A 17463-nucleotide genomic window follows, 5' to 3' on the forward strand; every position below is an offset into this window, starting at 1 on the left:
TGCATAATAGACATATGCTATGTCAGCATTTCAGATATAGCCTGAAATTATCTTTATTAAATTGCCCCTGTCATTTTCAAACGTGCTTTGAGAAAGCTCTAATCCATTTTCTTGCATTTTGTAAATTTTTGATGAATACATTGTGCAAAATTTAAAAATACAAACTCCCCTTTGTCATCATTGAGGAATATTAAAAAATGGCATTACCACAAAACAAAGAATAAACAATTGATTTGTTGATGTAATGAGTGTGTAGTATCTGTTCTGAAGAATGCAGAAATAAGAAGGGTTAATTTCTTGCACCTGATTTTGTCTTCACGTCAAGAATAATCCCACTGAAGACAGTGGATTTACATGCTTATAAAACTGTAAAGGCGTTTGAAAGGTGTCTGTGGCTTGCCCTCATTATTAAATCTCCTGTTAAAAGGGATCTGACTGTATGAGGGACTTTGAACGTTTGACTGAGACAAATAGTTAGGTTTGGGTTCATAACTATTGATGAAGTTGTGCAGAACTTTGCCTGTGTCTCATCCAGATGTTGCTTTTCTTTGGGGACCTGCTTGGTAAAAAAGTATCTTTTGTGATGTCTGTTGTTTAAATTGGATTAATTCAGCTTTGTATAAATACAGAAATGTGGGGTGAGACTTCTGCAGCAGTATTACATCTTCAAAAGATTCTAGGTTATGCGAACTTCATTGTAATTGACTCCTCATGCTAAGGAAGATAAAAAATTAGTGCTTCTGCTGCTAGGAGATAAATAGCCTGTTTTTTATTTTTTTATATCCTCTCTTCGAACCCCATAAACACTCAAGTACCTCTCCATCCATAGATACAGAAACCACTTGGTCCTAAGAAGAGAGTGTAGCATGTTGTAAAACTGCAAACAGCTGATAGCCTGATATAATATTACACGATGGTGATTTAGATTTATCTCTAAGACAATGTATTTCCTTTCACCATTTGGATATTGTTCCCTGTGTCTCCCTTTCTTTACAAGGATTTTGACCATCACTGCCCATGGGTCAACAATTGCATAGGACGGAGGAACTACCGCTATTTTTTTCTCTTCTTGCTGTCCTTAAGCACACACATGGTTGGAGTATTCACCTTTGGGCTCATCTTTGTATTAAACCATATGGAAAAGCTGGGAGCAGCTCATACTGCCATTACGTATCCTTCTTTTTGGTCTTTCAAGGCTCAAGGTGGCCTTGAGGAAAATGTGAAAGAATGAATCTCAAGATTTGTCTTCCTGGAACTGGTGGACATCTACTCCTCTCCTGATCCTGCATTGCTCTTCCCCTGTAAATGCTTAGTGCAGGTTTCCCTCTGTACCTGTCTGACCTGTGTAACCATCAGTTACCCCCAAAACTACAACTGACCTTTCGTCTGTCTCAATCTTTGCCATGACAACCCAGCAGAAGGATATGCTGCCTCCCCAAGTTTTACTTCCTATTGGGTGTGACTCTAAACTGCTGGGTACTATTTACTGTATTTAAAACAGGGGTTTAAATACAGTTACTGTATTTTAAATTAGAGTTTGCCCTGGAAGCAGCCCTGCTGCATGCTGGTGTAATACATGAACCCCTGGCTCTGAGGGGTGCTACTCCTGTTGATAGATTAGTGCAGAATGGTCTTTACAAGATGATTAGAGCCAGAATCAATGAGTTCAGGTTATTTTTTAACCATCTCAAGGATAAGGACCCAGGCTAGGAGGAGATGGACTTGACTTTGAGATAAAATTTAGTTAGCCTAATTAAAGGTGAGGGACACCCTGCCTATTTTCAAGGTGGTTTTTTTTCTCCTTTTCCTCTCCCTCTCCTTCGTAGCCTCTTTTCCCCTTCGTTCATCCCAGTTTCCTTAACTCCTGGATACAGAATGGCTGTCATGTGCGTAGCTGGGTTATTCTTTATTCCAGTCATTGGTCTCACTGGCTTCCATATTGTTCTAGTGGCCCGAGGGCGCACAACAAATGAACAGGTAAGAAGCAATCCTTTCTCTGTGTTTGTGGCTAAGATGTTGAGTTGGGAAGGAAAGTCAGCAAGTCAGCTTGGGTAAAGCAAAAAAATGATCCAAATCTTAGCAGTAACACTCGTTACAGGAGGTTTTGTGAAGATCTAGGAAGATTGCCTAGTTTTTTATTTTCAGATTTTTTTCTTGAATGCATTACAAGCAAAGATTTCCCCCTTCTAACCACAAAGGAGCATCCCAGGCTTATTTACCATTTAAAATCTGCTCATGGCCTTGAAATAGGTTTTATGTGGTGAGTACCATCAACCCCAGTTCAGATTTTATGAGTCAGACTGAACAAATCATGAGATTGAATGAAAGGAAGAAAGGAAAAGATTAACTCCTGCTTTTGCCCTGACTGCTGATATTTTGAACTCCCCCAGCTAACCCACACTGCACATAATATGATCTGAGCTAGCTCTTTGTCTCGCTCTCTGTCTCTCTCTTGTTCTCATTCTTATGTGCACACACACACAGAGGCTATTGGACCTAACTTGTTTTGCTTCTCCAAACCAAGTGCCAACATGACATCTTGTGCCAAAAACCCTGTAAAACTTTAGTTCCCCTACAGTTACTGAAATGTATATAATCCACAGCCCCTATGTGAGCGTTCCAGACCTATATGCATGTGCATGTCAATAGCACGATATGGGCGATAGAGATTTAGTCATGGGATCGATAGCATGCCTCTGTCATTTGTAAGGCATAGCTTAGTTAGAAAGCTTGACACAGGGTCACACAGTGTGCCAGTCAGCTGCACACAGCATTTTCAGCTTTCTTCCCAAGGCTAATTAATTGTGTGCTTTCACAGCTCCAGCTCCAAAGCGCCCCTCACACATCTGGGTTTTTTTCACTTTTTTTTCCACATCACACTTCTTTTTCACTTCTTTTTTTTCAAATGCTTTTTTACTGCTCTTGCATCTATGGGTGCTCTTTAGCTCATGCTGAGCTGTGTGCTGTTCTGGCTGTCCTGCAGGCTGATGTCTTCATGCTTATGTAGCTTGTATGACTGCTGTGCAGACTGTAAGAGTTGAAGACATCTGTCTGAGGCCAGGCCTTCATAAACTAGGATGAGATTGTTTCCTATCCCACAAAAGACAATAAAAACTTTTATCCAGAATAGTGTGGGAGGTTTACCTAAGCAAAGAATCTGAAGTCATCCTGAATTGTTGCCTAACATGGCCTTTGAACAAAGCAGGCTTACCGTAGCTGTAGATCTTTAAATGCTTTTCTCTGTCCTTGGAATCAGCTGCTCTTCATTTTAAAATTGATTTTGGCCAAGTATTAGGTTTGATAGTGCTAACAACAGTAGCATGAAACCCAGGGCATTTCAGTCTCATAGCCCAAATCATGGTCTGCCTTAGGGTTGTCTTTGTGCAGTGATGAAAACTGTCCATGAAAATGTTAGGCTGAGGAGGAAGGAAAGATTTAAATTTAAAAAAAAAAGTAAAATTTATCTTCTTGTGTTTGTGGCTACACTAACATTTAGGAAGGCTGAGAATTTTGCATTTAACTTGATTGAAATAACTATTGGAAAATGCATCCTAGCTTGGTTTGTTTTCTTGAGCTACCAAACCACTTGAGATTAATCCATCTTCCCATGCCATTTTCTGAAAATTAAATATAATCTGGTCTTAATTTCTGTTTAGTCATATGTACTGCCTGTCTGTAACTGGAGGATGGATGTTCCCAGCCTTCAGGTCCCTTTCAAAAGAAGCATATCTAAGTAATTAGAGCACCAGACCAGGAGTGATGGATATGAGATCTGCTCCTGGCTCTGCCACTGTTTTAAAACGTTCACTTTTCTCCTTCAGTCTCAGTATTGATTCTCTTTTCTCACACTGTTATCTGCTGTCAGCTTTCCAGTTACAATATGCTCAGCTACACTTGTCCTCTTTTCCCAGTACATTTTATAGGCCAGTGGTACAGACATTTTTGGTGTTCTACTGTGTATTTTTAGTATTTGTTCATTCTGGAGTTCATAAGTTTTGAGCATTCATAGTAGGCAGACTGTGATTTAGGAGTGCATAGTGGCTGAGTTTAGATGTTTGTGAGCTTTCTGAATGCCTCTGAAAGTCTTTTATGGAATCAAAATAACCCATAACCCAACATCTGCTCATATCCTGGTATTTTTAGTTTCTGAATAGAGTAAATAAATATCCTTCCTTCTGAGACTGCTTTCTATCAGTGGATTTTAAACTACTTTAGAAACGAAATTGGTATAATTAGTAATGTAATCTGTGAGTTAGAGAAATTTTATTTTCATATTGTTTTTGAGAAAATGGGCACAGAGTATGAAGTGCTTTGCCAGCATCTGGCACAAGTCAGCTTAAGCCCAGGATTGAATGCAGATGTGCCAAATGTCCCAGGCCCATGTTTTAGTCATCAGGTTACTCTTCCAACACTCAGAACTTCCAACATTTCTCTCTTGGCCTTTTAAAGAGTTTTATGTTATATCAGAGGCCAGCATAATATATTGCAAAATCATTTAATCGTCATTATTTTATGTGCAAGTACTTAAAGTATTTCTGGTACTCTGTAAACTTGTTGCTAGATCAGAACTATGAGTTGATTAAAATACATTACTTGCAAACAGCAACAGTAATGCTTTTAATGGCAACCACTATTAATCTCTCTGGCTTTTTTGGTATTTATCCCCATATGGTTACTTTCAAGTATCTGCCGGTAGAATACAAACCCTTTATAATGCTTATGAAGCTTTGAATGGATCCCGCCAGTCTAATGAAGCTTGGCTTTTATTAAACTAGCTCATTTCCAAGCAAACATCATAATCACCAGGGAGTTCCTGGCACCCTCCCACATAAGGCAGTGGTTTGTACTGATTGCTGCTGGGGATGGGATGCTGATAGAGAGGAAACATTGCTCTCATCCAGCATTACAAATGTTGAATTGACATTCCTGTTTGTTTGGAGGGGACTTGCCAAGGCAGAGGAGTGGAAGTGACGGGGAATGAAAGGACTAAAACAGGATATCTGGCTGACAGTAGGCACGAATCTAATGGAGGAGCAGCATGGAGAGGTGAACCTGGCCACTTGAAACCTAGCCACATTGAGCTCACTGCCCTTTTGGGAAGGGATCTTCAGTTGGTGTGCTTCCTAGCTAGAAGTAGCTGATGGAGGTGTTGTGTTAGAGCAGGAGAGAGGAAGTGAAGCATTCAAAGAAAAATGATCTGTTTGGGAAGGACAGTAGGGTCAGGGCAAGTCATACTTGTTCTTGGCTTTCTGAGGGTTGGATGATGACTTTTATGTAACCAGAGGTTTGAGCACTGTCCTGAATATGTTTCCAGGTAACAGGTAAATTCCGTGGGGGAGTGAATCCTTTTACCCGAGGATGCTGCGGAAACGTGGAACATGTGCTCTGCAGCCCCTTGGCTCCCAGGTAAGAGAAATGCTGTCAACTGGGAATGAGGGAGTAGTTGTTGGGACAGAGGAAGAAAATGTACTTGATTGGGCTCACAAGTGAAAGACCATTAATGAAGTAACAGGGAAGTAAAGCAAAACATTCCTGAAGGCAGAGCTCTGTGATAGCTGCTTCACTGTTGCATGGCTGTAACCTGTCCAACCTGTCCTGCTTTCTTCGTGTAATACATAACCCTCATCCCAGAAATGTTTATTTGAAATGAGCATGCCAAATTATATCAAGAGCTGGTATCCTTGTCTTCACGAACTTCTTTATCCAGTGGATTTCAGTAACAGGGTCAGTTTCTGTATGTTATCATATTCCCAACATGACTTTTTGCACTGTACAGTCAATGTCCAGGTATTCTAGTCTGCTGGAGAAAAGGAAGGAATCTAAAATCAGCCTTTCTCCTTAAGACTTAAATCTAATTTAAGGCTGCTGTGGTTTTCAATCTCACTGACACTTCCATTATCATAAAACAGATTTTCAATGAGGTCTACATCATGGAACTTGGGATTTTATTTATGGCTTTCTATTTTGGGGGAAATGGATTTATCGTTTCACATTTTGAAATCAGGATTATAATGCAGTAGATCAGATGGGAGTATAAATATCCTAGGTGCTGAGCTGTCCAACCTGCAAATATGTTAATAATCATACTACAAGCAGACTTATTTGAGCATTTTCAGACTGTTGAGCAATTCCAGACCCTGACACCATTATCTGCCTTTTTTCCCTCCCCCACTTTGCTATGCAACAAATAAGTCCTAAAAGACTGTTACACGTGTTAAGGTGAAGACGCTGGAATAGCTGCTTCTCAAACTTACCAAAACATGAAAATTAGGCCAAGACAATTTAAGAGAGCCAGATATTAGAAGTTGGAAGACACTCCTATTGAGAGGGGTGTGAGTACTATCATCATGGCTATTCTCAGACTTTCAGCAAGCAGAATGTTTGTGTTCTGTGAAGCCCTGTTCAAATTGTCCTGTATATTGAAAGTCACTGAGCCATCACCACTAGAATGTCCTATTCACTAGATAAAACAGGGAAAGCTTGTGCATGTATTGATATTTATGCATTGTACAGCCACTGCTCAATTGCGCTTACAGAATTGTAGTCCACTGGAAAGAAATTAGATATCTAAAGTCAGCCATTTCCCTTTAGATTTGTTGCTTCCTGTAGACCTATCTGTTTCTTTTACCTGCATTTATTTGAACACCTAAACATGCTACAGAAACAAGTAATCCTGTGGTAAGCTACAACTGACAGCACATCATCTTCTCCATGTTAACTCCCCATGTGCTGCGTCTTATTCCCCCAGTCACCGTCTTCCACTGCAGGGAAGCTGTTTCATGTTAACTAGGTAAGATCTAGTAAATCGCTTCCATTGGTGGTAGGCCTCTCTCTCTTCATGTGAACTGTGCTCTTGCCCATCAGTGCTTCAAAAATTGCTTTGGTTTTTTAATGCATCCTCTCCTTTTGCTCACTAAAAAACCAATTGATCTTTTTATTTTATTGCTTTTTAATTATTACAGCCATTGAAATAAATGGAGTTTGCTTACCTAGATTCTGACACATTCTTAAATCATACTGTGGAAGCAGGAAGATTTTCTTGTCTCTATGCCTTGTTCTTAGGTTATTGTTTATTTTAATGATGACTGTTGAACAATTAATCAGGTACATAGTTGAGCCCAAGAAAAAGCAAGCTGTGAGTGTGAAGCCTCCTTTCCTCAGACCTGATTTATCTGAGCGACAGATCACAGTGAAGATCAGTGACAACGGGATCCAAGCCAACCTCAACCGGAGCAAGGTAAGGCAGTCTTCAAGCGCTGCTTTTGAAGAGCATTGATTGAGCATTATCAAGCCTGGGAATGAGTTTGTCATTGAGAATCTCTTTGAGATGATGCATTTTTTTGAGAAAATTATAGAGGTTGAGTCCTTGTCATATACTTCATCCTCTGAAAGTAACCCAGGTTCAGTAACAGCAGCTCTTGATCCAGTAACAGCCTTTTTTGCAGCTCTATAATAGAATGCCTCTGGGCATCTTTTGGAAGAGGTAGCTGTTCTTTGCAATAGCTACTTTCTGTCCCAAGAGTTACCACCTCTTGGTGTTCAAATTAATTTTAATGACCATAACACTGTGCGGGAACCCTTGTACCACCAGGTCAGCTGTTCTACTTCAAAGGAGGTTTTGAGCTTCCAGACTGCAGGAAGGCTTGTAGTCCAGTGAAATGAATATTGGCTCAGAAGTTGAGTTCTCTTCTCTCCTCTTCTTTTTTCAGTTTCTCCTGGCATGAAAGGAGAGAAGGATTTGTTTAATCATATAAAAAGCAGTGGATTCAAAAGAAGCCACCTTGCAAGATTTTTGTGGATAGTTACTTGTTACATTCTTTGCATAGTTACTTGCTGAGAGATGCCTGAAAAGTTGCTGAAAAGTTCTAGAAAACACCATTGTCTTCTACCACATATTAACTAGCGTGATGATAATGTTATTTAGCATGCCAAGTAGACTAGGATAGTGCATTTAAAATTATACTGGCTTGTTATGACAATGCTAATTTTACACATGACATCCTTGTCTGCAGTGGATGCTAAATCATGTTTGTCATTAAAGGTATAGGTAGTTCTTGTTCTGTGGTACATCCAGCACTTTGACACGTGCTGTTATTTAACCCAGTTGTGGGTAATGATTGATTCTTTGGTCATTTTCAGTCTAAAATTAGCCTGGAAGGTCTGGAGGATAAAAGTATGGATGTGCAACCACCTCTCCCACCCAAAGGAGATCCAAGCAAGTACTCCGAGATAAAAGGGCAGCTGGGCACCAGTGAAGGTATAGTTGCATGATCAGTGATTTATTTTTATTAATAAGAAAATATTTCAGCCTCTTTAAAAGGCTTCTGGTATTCTTTCAAAACAGTAATAGGATCTGGGTGAAGGGGTTTTTTTCTATTTATAGGAGTTCCGAACTAGGGGAATAAACAGCAGTAAAGGGAGAGAAAAGTCAGCTTGAAGTGCTCCATTCAGGCCTAGGTTGGATATTTCGTATCAGTTTCACAGAGTTTTTAAACCCTTTTAAACCCCTTCTTAAATTTCCGATGAATTTTAAAATGAAAAATGTCATTTTGAACTAAGGAATCAGAAATACTAGCATGATATGCTTGCGCATTACAAACTGAATTATTTAATTTATGAAAATGTGAAATTAAAGCTTTGATGCTATTAAAACCCCTCTTTTTTCAGACAAAATTAGTAGCTGAATTCAACCCAAATATCTAGTACTTCAAATTATGGCAAAATTACTACTCACCAAAATATGTCACCCCACTTTAATGTATTATACCTTGTTTCTTCTTCTCTTTAGATTGCTGATCTGGCAGCAATGTACTGTTATTTCCATAAGGGTCCCATTGATTTTGGTGGAATTCTGCACAACAAGTACTGCAAGTTTTATTCTTTCCAGAACAGATCTCTTTGCAGAGGACCATGGATAGCAAGGAATTAGAGATGATAGCTTTCGGTCCACACATTTTAATAAAAAGTCCTTTCTTCTTTTTTCTTTTACAGAAGGTGGCCTTTCACCCAAACTTATCAGCCCTCCTACACCTGCCATGTACAAGTATCGACCGGCTTTCAGCAACAATCCCAAAGTCCACTACCATGCTACAGCTGAGCAGGTGAGTGAGCCTGGGAGAATCTGCTCCCAGCTAACACTGGGCAACATGGGGCTGAGGATAAATTCACCGCAGGGCTCTGGTGAATGTCAGAGTGTAAAAGTAAATAACAGCACTTGGCACTGTTGTGTAATAGTGTATATTTTCGCTATGCTTCTTATGAAAACATGTCTACTTTCACAGCTTTCCTCTGTTGAGCTTGACACATCTGTCCTGCTGACAGGCATGCACTGCTGCTTTACTAGTGTCTCGGCCTGATCCTGAGATGCTGAGAAGTGTCACCTCCCATTGGCTTCTCCTGACATAGGTGCCAACTCAGATTCACTTCAGAGGGAGCTGGGCATGCTTAGCGCTTTTCTGGATCAGACCCTTTAGCCAACAGACAACCTCTTCAGTGATTCCTTAAGATGCCAGCTTGCAGAACAGAAAGAACTTTTAAAGCATCCCAAGAGATATTTTAGATAAAATTAAGGGAAGATTCCTCATGTTTGACCTTCCTTAGCACCTTCTCAGTCCATTTGCGTTATATGGGGAAAAAAACATTCCTAACACTTGGCATCATTTCCTCCTGTCAAGAAAACTGAGGTCCAAACAATTAGAGAGACTTGCTCCAGAATTTTGACTGTTTTATCTTTTGCTTAGGAGTTTTGAAACAGTTTACACTGTTTCCTTTGGAAACAGAGTGCAAAACTAAGCCCACTGCTGATAGGCTTGTTTTTCTCATTTATTTCTCATGGATTTGTTGCAAATATTCCTTGGCGCCCCAGGACCTGAAAACAGCAGTTTGAAAATCACTGGTCTAACTTGTATATTTGCAATATGTATCAAAGTCTTCGCTCACCAGTGGAGATATACCCTTAAAACACACATACCACACACAATGCACTTTTCTTACAATTAATTTCATCAGGTCCTCCAGTGTCACCCCTGCAATAACAAGAAGGGGGTGATATAAGTAAGGAAAGGAAAATATGGTAGAAATATTTAATTGTCTGCAGCAACACTGGAATAAGACAGAATGTTCCTTAAATGGTGAAGAAAACTTTTCTAGTATCCTTCTCATTTTGAAAAGGAAGTTGGCGATAGATGGTAGAATTCCAGCTACCACCAAGTTCGGGTTTTAGTCTTAAAGAATAATTGTAAATCTTATTCTCTGGATTTGTCCGCTTAATGAAGAAAAGACTGGCTTATGAAAGGGAACATAAGAACAACAGTGTGTTCACTGTATCCAGAAAGTTTAATATCCTATCATCTTCACTTTATTACATGAAAAATGGCTTGACATCCAATTCAAAATATTCTATTTACAGACATCAGCTAGCAATTTTGAGCTGTGTAAGCAACAGTATTTTGGGTCATGATGCCAAAAGTCAGAGAGCTGTGGAAGGCAAGCTTGTTTTATTCATTCAGTACATAGCCATAGATGCAATATAGATATGGGATAGTTTCTGATTAGGCCAGGAGACTGGGCAGTGCTGTGAAATGATAACAGGGTATGGCGTCTTCACTGTGAGGGTCGCTGTTTCAATCCTAAGCTAAAAAGATGATGTTACTATAGGCTGACTGGTGTGCATACAATCAGCTTTGTGGACTTGTTCAATTTTATAGTAGTCACAACTCTCTAGTAGTCAAGTGGGAATATTATAAAAATTAGTTCACTTGGCAAGCTGATAGGATAGCATGTATTTGTCTGCCAAGCCATATCTAAGTATAAGGTACAGAGGGAAAGTGACTAGCTGGTGTGAGGAATATCATGTTGTCTGTTCTCTATCAGCCTGTTAATGTAATTCTGCTTTTGAGCAGTGAAAGCTGTTAGGAAAGAGGGATTGGGGCACAAGGGTAAGTAGCACAAATATACTTATAAGCTACATCATTGCTCTCTCCTCCTCCTTCACAGGCTGTCACTTGGTCTCCTTTTTCCAGAGAAGGCCAAATTTAGCACCATGCTCTAGAAGTTAGTGAGCTGTTTTGCACGTTTCCCTATCTTGTAGCTCAAAGAAAAAAAACTTGAAGAAAAATTCAGAATAAGACAGATTTTTGCCAGTTAGGCCTTTTTGGATAATTTTCCTTTAAAAGAAATTAGATAAAAGAACAAACTGCATTGACTGCATTTCTGATTAAATATGTGACTGATAATAATTCTTTGTTTGTAGAGCCAATGTAGCCAATTTGCTGTACGTTATGGCAAACTCTTCCTTAAAAATGACAGCAAAAATTATTTGCTTAGCACAGAATGGCATTTTAAGTGAACAGAACTGTAAGCGATCTTTCACAGAGTAAAACAAAGTGAAGTCCTATCTGTTTTCAATGCACATAAATAAATTATGGCCTATGTTTCCTTCTCTGACGTGGCCACTCTCTCCTACACATGCAATAAAAAAGAGAAAATTGATTCATTTTGTAGTCTAAAGGTGGGAATGAGCCTCTCTTCTTTAATTAAGCTTAGATGCTTAATTTTTAAGACCTATGACCAGAAACTCAGAATTACTGAATATTCATAGCTCTGAGTAAAATGGATAAGAGTGTGCTGGTCCCCAGTGTGTTGAAATGAAGCCTGAAGTATTTCTGACTCAGCACGCAAAACCAGACATCCCTCAACTCAGGATCTATTTGTAGAAAACTTGAAGTGCTTTTTCCAAGGGCAGTATTATCAGATTACAACCTGATTTACCTTGACTAAGACTTGAGTCTCAGTTTAGAAGGTCTCGCATTCTGTGTTTTCAGTGTCCATGTATTGACGTATCTATTACTGTCAATTTTATTTAGCGCTTACTATGAATAACTCCTGCTTGCTTCTAAGGTGCTTATCCATATGCTGAACAGGAGTTTGGAAATTCCTTATAACGAACCTGTGTCATAGCTGGGCTGAGAGTCTGAGAGAAGACCTCCAGCTCTTTTTTTCCCATGCGCTCGCCATGGAGAGCAAACTTGTACTTACATATCATTGGCTTCTGTTTCTCATATTCACCTCTGTTTTAGATCACCATGCAGGAGGGACACAGTCAAGGGGCTCTGATAGAAGAGGATGGCAGGAGCCTTGATTACCAGTCTGAACCCAGCTTGGACATCCCCAGCTACCGGAAGAGCTCGCTCCACAAGACCTATCAGTCTTCCCCACTTCAGATAGATTCCTTTGCCATCAATTCGCGATCCCTGAGCCTGAAATCTGCTGGCAGGAGAGGGACAGACAAAGTGCCCCTTCATCCAATAAAGTCTGAAGGGGCGGCTTCCACCCCTTACAAAAGCATCTTTTCTCCCAATTCCCTGTCAAACAGAAATGGGAGTCTTTCATATGACAGTTTGCTAAACCCCATGTCGCCCTCGGGGAGGAAGTGCATCGCCCATTCTGCAGTCAGCTCCGTTGGGTACCACTCCCCATATTTATCAGCCAAAATGTGCCATCTACGGGGGAGTGAGCTGCAACGCCAACCACCACAGAGCTTTAGCCCAGTGCTGGGGGGTCCAGCTCCACACCAGCGAGACCCCTCCCCAGTCCGCTATGATAACCTTTCCAAGACCATTATGGCATCCATCCAGGAGAGGAAAGAGATGGAAGAGAGGGAGAAGCTCCTTCACTCGCACCCTGATTCAGTGTTTGCAGACTCAGGTGTCTATGACACCCCTAGCTCTTACAGCCTTCAGCAAGTCAGCACACTCTCTGAAGACCCACGCAGCATGGCAATGAGATATGGATCTAGAGACAATCTGATGGCTGCTACCAGTTTTAGCACAAGGAACCCTATATTGCAGTCCTCAGTGTCTTCACTCTCAAGTGCAATGACAAGAGCACCAAGGACTTCCACAACCTCTCTGCAAGCTGATTTAGCTAATAATAATGTCCAATCCCATCAAGCACTACAGGGCAGGGTGAGCAATGGCTCCTACAAATCCCCAGGCCACCAGGTCCCATCATCCCCCACAGGGATGCCTAGGTCACCCTCTTATGGAGGCCCGAAGGCTGTCTCATTTGTAAACACTGTGGAAATTACAGAGGTGCAATCAGTGGGAGCACAAAGGTATGTACTGCTTTAGGTGCTGCTTAGCAATGTGAATCTGTGACTTGTGAAGCAAGCAAGTGCAGAGTGCTTCACTAGAGGCACGACCCAGATTACATTTGCTGTAGGCCAGCAAGGGTGAGAGGTTTGTGAGTGCTCTTCAATTCTGTGACACTCTCATAGCAGCAACCTCATCATGATAAAATGTTTGTGCATTTGCTGTAACTTGAACTGCAAGTGCTCAATTAAGTTGTAAAAGTCATAGTGATTTAGTGTCTTAGCTCAATTGAATAGTTATTTGCAAGATATGAGGCAAATTATCCCTCCTGTTATGCACAAAAGGGTGGAGCTGTTGTTTTAGTTTGCTGCCTAAAGGAAGGCTGGACCCAGCCATTGCTTGGACACAGAGGCAAAGCTGGGATCACAGCACATGCAAGCATAGCCTGCACTAAGGGAAACAGGGGCTGAGACCAGTCGTGGAAATTGTGCTTGGTGTAGAGACCTGTGTATTCAGCTGTGTTGAGTGTTCCATTATACAGAACTGGTGATAAAAGCACAGACAATCTTGGCATTACCTTAGGGCCTCGCTGCCCCCTTCCTTTCTGGGAGAAAGCATGGGTAGAAAGGATTTGCTGTGCTGAGAGCCTGAGTAAGTGATCTGAGCAAGATCCTCAGCTGCAGCTTCTGCATGTGCTTATCTTTCTTTCTCTTCCTTCTGGAGACTGTAGGGCTTGGAAAGTCTGAAAAGAGCTACATGATCCCACTGAGAATGCAGTATTTCAGCTGACTTGGGGCCTGGAGGGGTCCGCAGAAATATCTAGGTTTTCTTTTTATCTGGCACTTACTGCACTATGCTGTCCTCTGGTTAAGGTTCCAGGTTTCTCACTCCAGTATTATCCAACATTTTGGGGAAAGTTATTGAAATGTGGGAGAACTGTTATTGTAGGTCTCCTGAAGTTTAAAGCCAGCAAGTTTTTGCTCAATGTTTTCAAGTCAATTGTAGTTGTTAAGATGATTTTGTCTACTGGTGGAAGATCTAACTTTCAGGAGGTAGACAACCATTTTTTCCTCTTCATATGTATTAAAGAATTGAGTCTGTTCCAGTGAAAGACCTGTGGGCTTTCTTTTGCCTCTCTGCCCTCTGTTTGACACCTGGATGTGTCAACTGCTGCTGTAGGAAAGGTGCTAATATGAAAAGTTTTTGCCTTTTCTTAGTCTCTGGTTCTTGGTTATGCTGTTAGCCTGGTAGTCCCACTGCTTTTACATTGTGCTTGTTTAAAATGTAGAGCCTGTAAATTCACTTCAGTTCAGCTCTTTAAAATAATGAAACATACAGTGTCTGGCAGAAGTGGTCTAGCTATTAAAATAGCTACAGATCCCATCATATGTTAAAGAAAGTTGCAGACATATGACACCATTCCAGAGGATCTTTTTTACTCAAGTTCCTAAAGTCAAGTACTGAGATTAATAAATGAATAGCTTAATAAACTTAAAGTTTTTTATCTAGTGAAGTACACCTCCCACAGGCACTCTGTGCTTTGTAAACCTAGTGTGTTTTCTCTGTCAGTAACACTACAAATTACTTTCCCTTCTCCCCTTTCCCCTAACACTCCCCAGCTCCTTTCTGCCTTGTTTCAGGAGGCAGACTGTATTCTTGAGGAGAATTTCAGCACTGAATTAGGGCTTTTATATTACTTCACTGAGGCACATGTAGAATTTAGTCCCTGCATATTTCAGCTGTTTGGGGATCCAGCAGCGTTTTATAAAACCACACAATATTCTTTTTTTTATATTTATGTATGTGCATTTTGCTGGTTCAGATACCCATGACTCCATTCTCTAGCACAAGCACAGCTTAAACGTGTAGCAGAAGCCAGGCTGGTATGAGCTGATGGACCTGCTGCTCTAGCTCCAGGGTACAGCTGTCAGACCAGGTTGCCACATAAAAAGTGCTTTTAGTTTTGGAGCTAATCTGAGCCTATCAAGAGCTGTGTAAAAGTCCGGGGTAGTTTGTTTTGTTTTGCAGACACATGTGAAGAAAGAAATTGCCTTTTGAATACAGTTAATCCATCAAACCCTCTGGCCTCCAGAAAAAGTCAGGGTGGTCTAAAATAGCTCAGGCTGCCTCAGTTTGCAGGCAGACAAAAAGTGTTCCCTCCTGGAAGGTATTTCAGCCCCTGGTCACTGCTGCTGGCATGAGCCAGTCTTAAACTTCAGACTGAGGCAAACGCAAGCAGACATCCACTGTGCAGGAGTAAGATGTGAGAATACAGCAGACCCTGGTTGTGGTGGCACTTGCAGAACAGACACAAGTTCTCTGGTAGGCTTTTATCTAAGTACTTTGTGAGTCTTGGGGACAAGACACATTAAGCTTTATTGTGTAGTGGCCTAGATTTAAAAGATCTTTTGAGGAAAGCCTGTTGTCCATGCTCCCTGGCAGTAGGTCATAAGAAAGGAAATTATTTTAAAGAGTCCATCGGGAACATGGTGTTTAATTACAGCCATCCTAGAGTGCTTCCTGACTTGATTCAGTTTGTATCTTCTGTCATAAAGAAGTCTTATGCTTCACTTCTCTTATGTCTTTCAGAGGTGAGCAACATAATTTCATTTAACTGGATATTTAAGTGGGAAGTGATTTTTCTGAGTATTTTATTTCTGATTGTAAGACACAGTTTGGCTTAAGGTCAACAGTGGTGACAGTTAAACCTTCCTGCGTCCTACAAATGCTTATGCAATCAGTTTCATTCAACAAAGCGTTTAAGCAAGTAATTAAATGAACAAATATTACTGGGGTCTGATCCACTAACCTAATGGCCGAATGAATTCTCTCATTTCAGTGGCTTTTCGTCAAGTATATGGGCTTCAACAAGGTTGCTCCCATGCTTGAATATTTTGCAACACTGGGACTTCAGGGTAACAGGGTAGCAGGATGAAGCCATTCTGCTATCACACTTCGGTCAGTAACATTGCATGTTTTGATATTTCTTTTGATGCAGGGATGACATGCAGTTGAAGACACCTCACAGTAAAATAAATGGACAGCCAAAAGGAATATCCAGGTTGGGCTCAACATCAAGTTCCCAGGGGACGCCCGTCAGCCCTGCTAGACACTCAAACGTTAAGAAGGTGTCTGGAGTTGGTGGAACAACCTATGAAATTTCAGTGTAAAACAAAATTAATTAAAAATAAAGAGCCATCCACTCAGCCAGCCATGAAGCTAGGAGCACTGTGAAGACTCAAATAACAACAAAGAAGGAGCAGCAGCAGCCGGCCACTCTCCTTTTCTTGTTTTGGGTTTGTTCTGTTTTCATCTTTCTCTTTTGGCCAAAAACCAGCTGCAGCCTTATTCTTGAGGGAATCAAATTGTACAGTCCATCAGACTCTTCCTGAACCGACAGGCGGGAACTGGCTATGACCTAACACCACAACCACAGAGCGGATTTCTTTCATGCAAGAGAGCGCTAAAGCCATTGTGCGTGTGTCTGTCCAACAAACCTGTTGTGTGCCAGTTGTACTGTGAAAAAGTATGGTCAATCCAGGATCATTCAGTTTTCCCCATGCCCCTTCCCAGTTCTTCTGGCCAGCGATGTGTCCGGCAGGAGTCAGAGGCCCAACTGCTGTTTTCCTACCGACATGGAAAGCAGGCTTCCTGTGCTGGGCAGTCTGTGTGTGCGAGAACTGCTCTGTGTCCCTCAGGCGTTGCAGGTCACATTCCTCCTCCTGGGAAGGAGCAAGGCAAGGGCACTTGGGCTGTGAACGCCGTGTCGTCTTTAAAAGCCTCCCTGCTCCCTGGTCCTGGATGGGAGCAGGAGAAAGGATAGCAACAGCTTCTCACTGTCTGCCATTTGCCTTCCTGTGTGTGAAATTGTGTGTGTGTGTGTGTGCGCGCGCGCGCGTGTGTTCGTCTCTCGTGGAAAAGGACCGCAACAACAGTAAGGATCTTCCACTCTGACCTCTTGCTCCCTCTGGTTTTTAAAGGCTTCTCTGACTTGGAAACAAAACCAAGCAGATAAGAAAGGCAATGTTTGGATGGGAACATATTTTAAACAGCCGTCAGCTGCTTTCCCTGCACCCTCCTTATTACCTGTTGGATTTAGGCAATAACGTGGTTTACTGCCTTGCCCTGGTGCCGTCTGTGTAATCCTGCAGCAAGGTTATCATGATCTGTTGAATTTACAGTGTGTGTAACTGAGCCAAGCGTACATCTACAGGATATAAATTTTCTATCTGCCTAATTACTAGCACATTCCCTCTGGTCTTCAATACTGTTAGACAAAGGATTTTCCATTTGGGTTTTTTTCCCCTGGGAAACAACTTTTTAAAATTATATCAATCAAATCTATTTAACATTCTGAGGTTTACTTTTCCTG

General features: G+C 41.2%; 1 protein-coding gene across 2 annotated transcripts in view; it reads left to right on the forward strand.

Moving 5' to 3' along the window:
* ZDHHC8 (zinc finger, DHHC-type containing 8) overlaps window positions 1-17097 on the forward strand; it is a 117965-nt gene extending 100868 nt beyond the window's left edge. The window contains exons 4-12 of one of the 2 annotated variants that reach the window (XM_010581685.1): window positions 998-1170; window positions 1875-1977; window positions 5315-5406; window positions 6749-6790; window positions 7105-7237; window positions 8140-8257; window positions 8992-9101; window positions 12078-13114; window positions 16090-17097. In XM_010581685.1, coding sequence (XP_010579987.1) covers window positions 998-1170; window positions 1875-1977; window positions 5315-5406; window positions 6749-6790; window positions 7105-7237; window positions 8140-8257; window positions 8992-9101; window positions 12078-13114; window positions 16090-16261 — 1980 coding nt within the window. In that variant the 3' untranslated portion in view covers window positions 16262-17097. Of the gene's footprint in view, window positions 1-997; window positions 1171-1874; window positions 1978-5314; window positions 5407-6748; window positions 6791-7104; window positions 7238-8139; window positions 8258-8991; window positions 9142-12077; window positions 13115-16089 lie in introns of both variants that reach the window. The other variant, XM_010581687.1, reaches the window with a different exon arrangement.
* Window positions 17098-17463: the final 366 nt, after the last annotated feature.

The sequence above is a fragment of the Haliaeetus leucocephalus genome, unplaced genomic scaffold (genome assembly GCF_000737465.1).
Source record: "Haliaeetus leucocephalus isolate CR32 unplaced genomic scaffold, Haliaeetus_leucocephalus-4.0 Scaffold802, whole genome shotgun sequence".
Lineage (NCBI taxonomy): Eukaryota > Metazoa > Chordata > Aves > Accipitriformes > Accipitridae > Haliaeetus > Haliaeetus leucocephalus.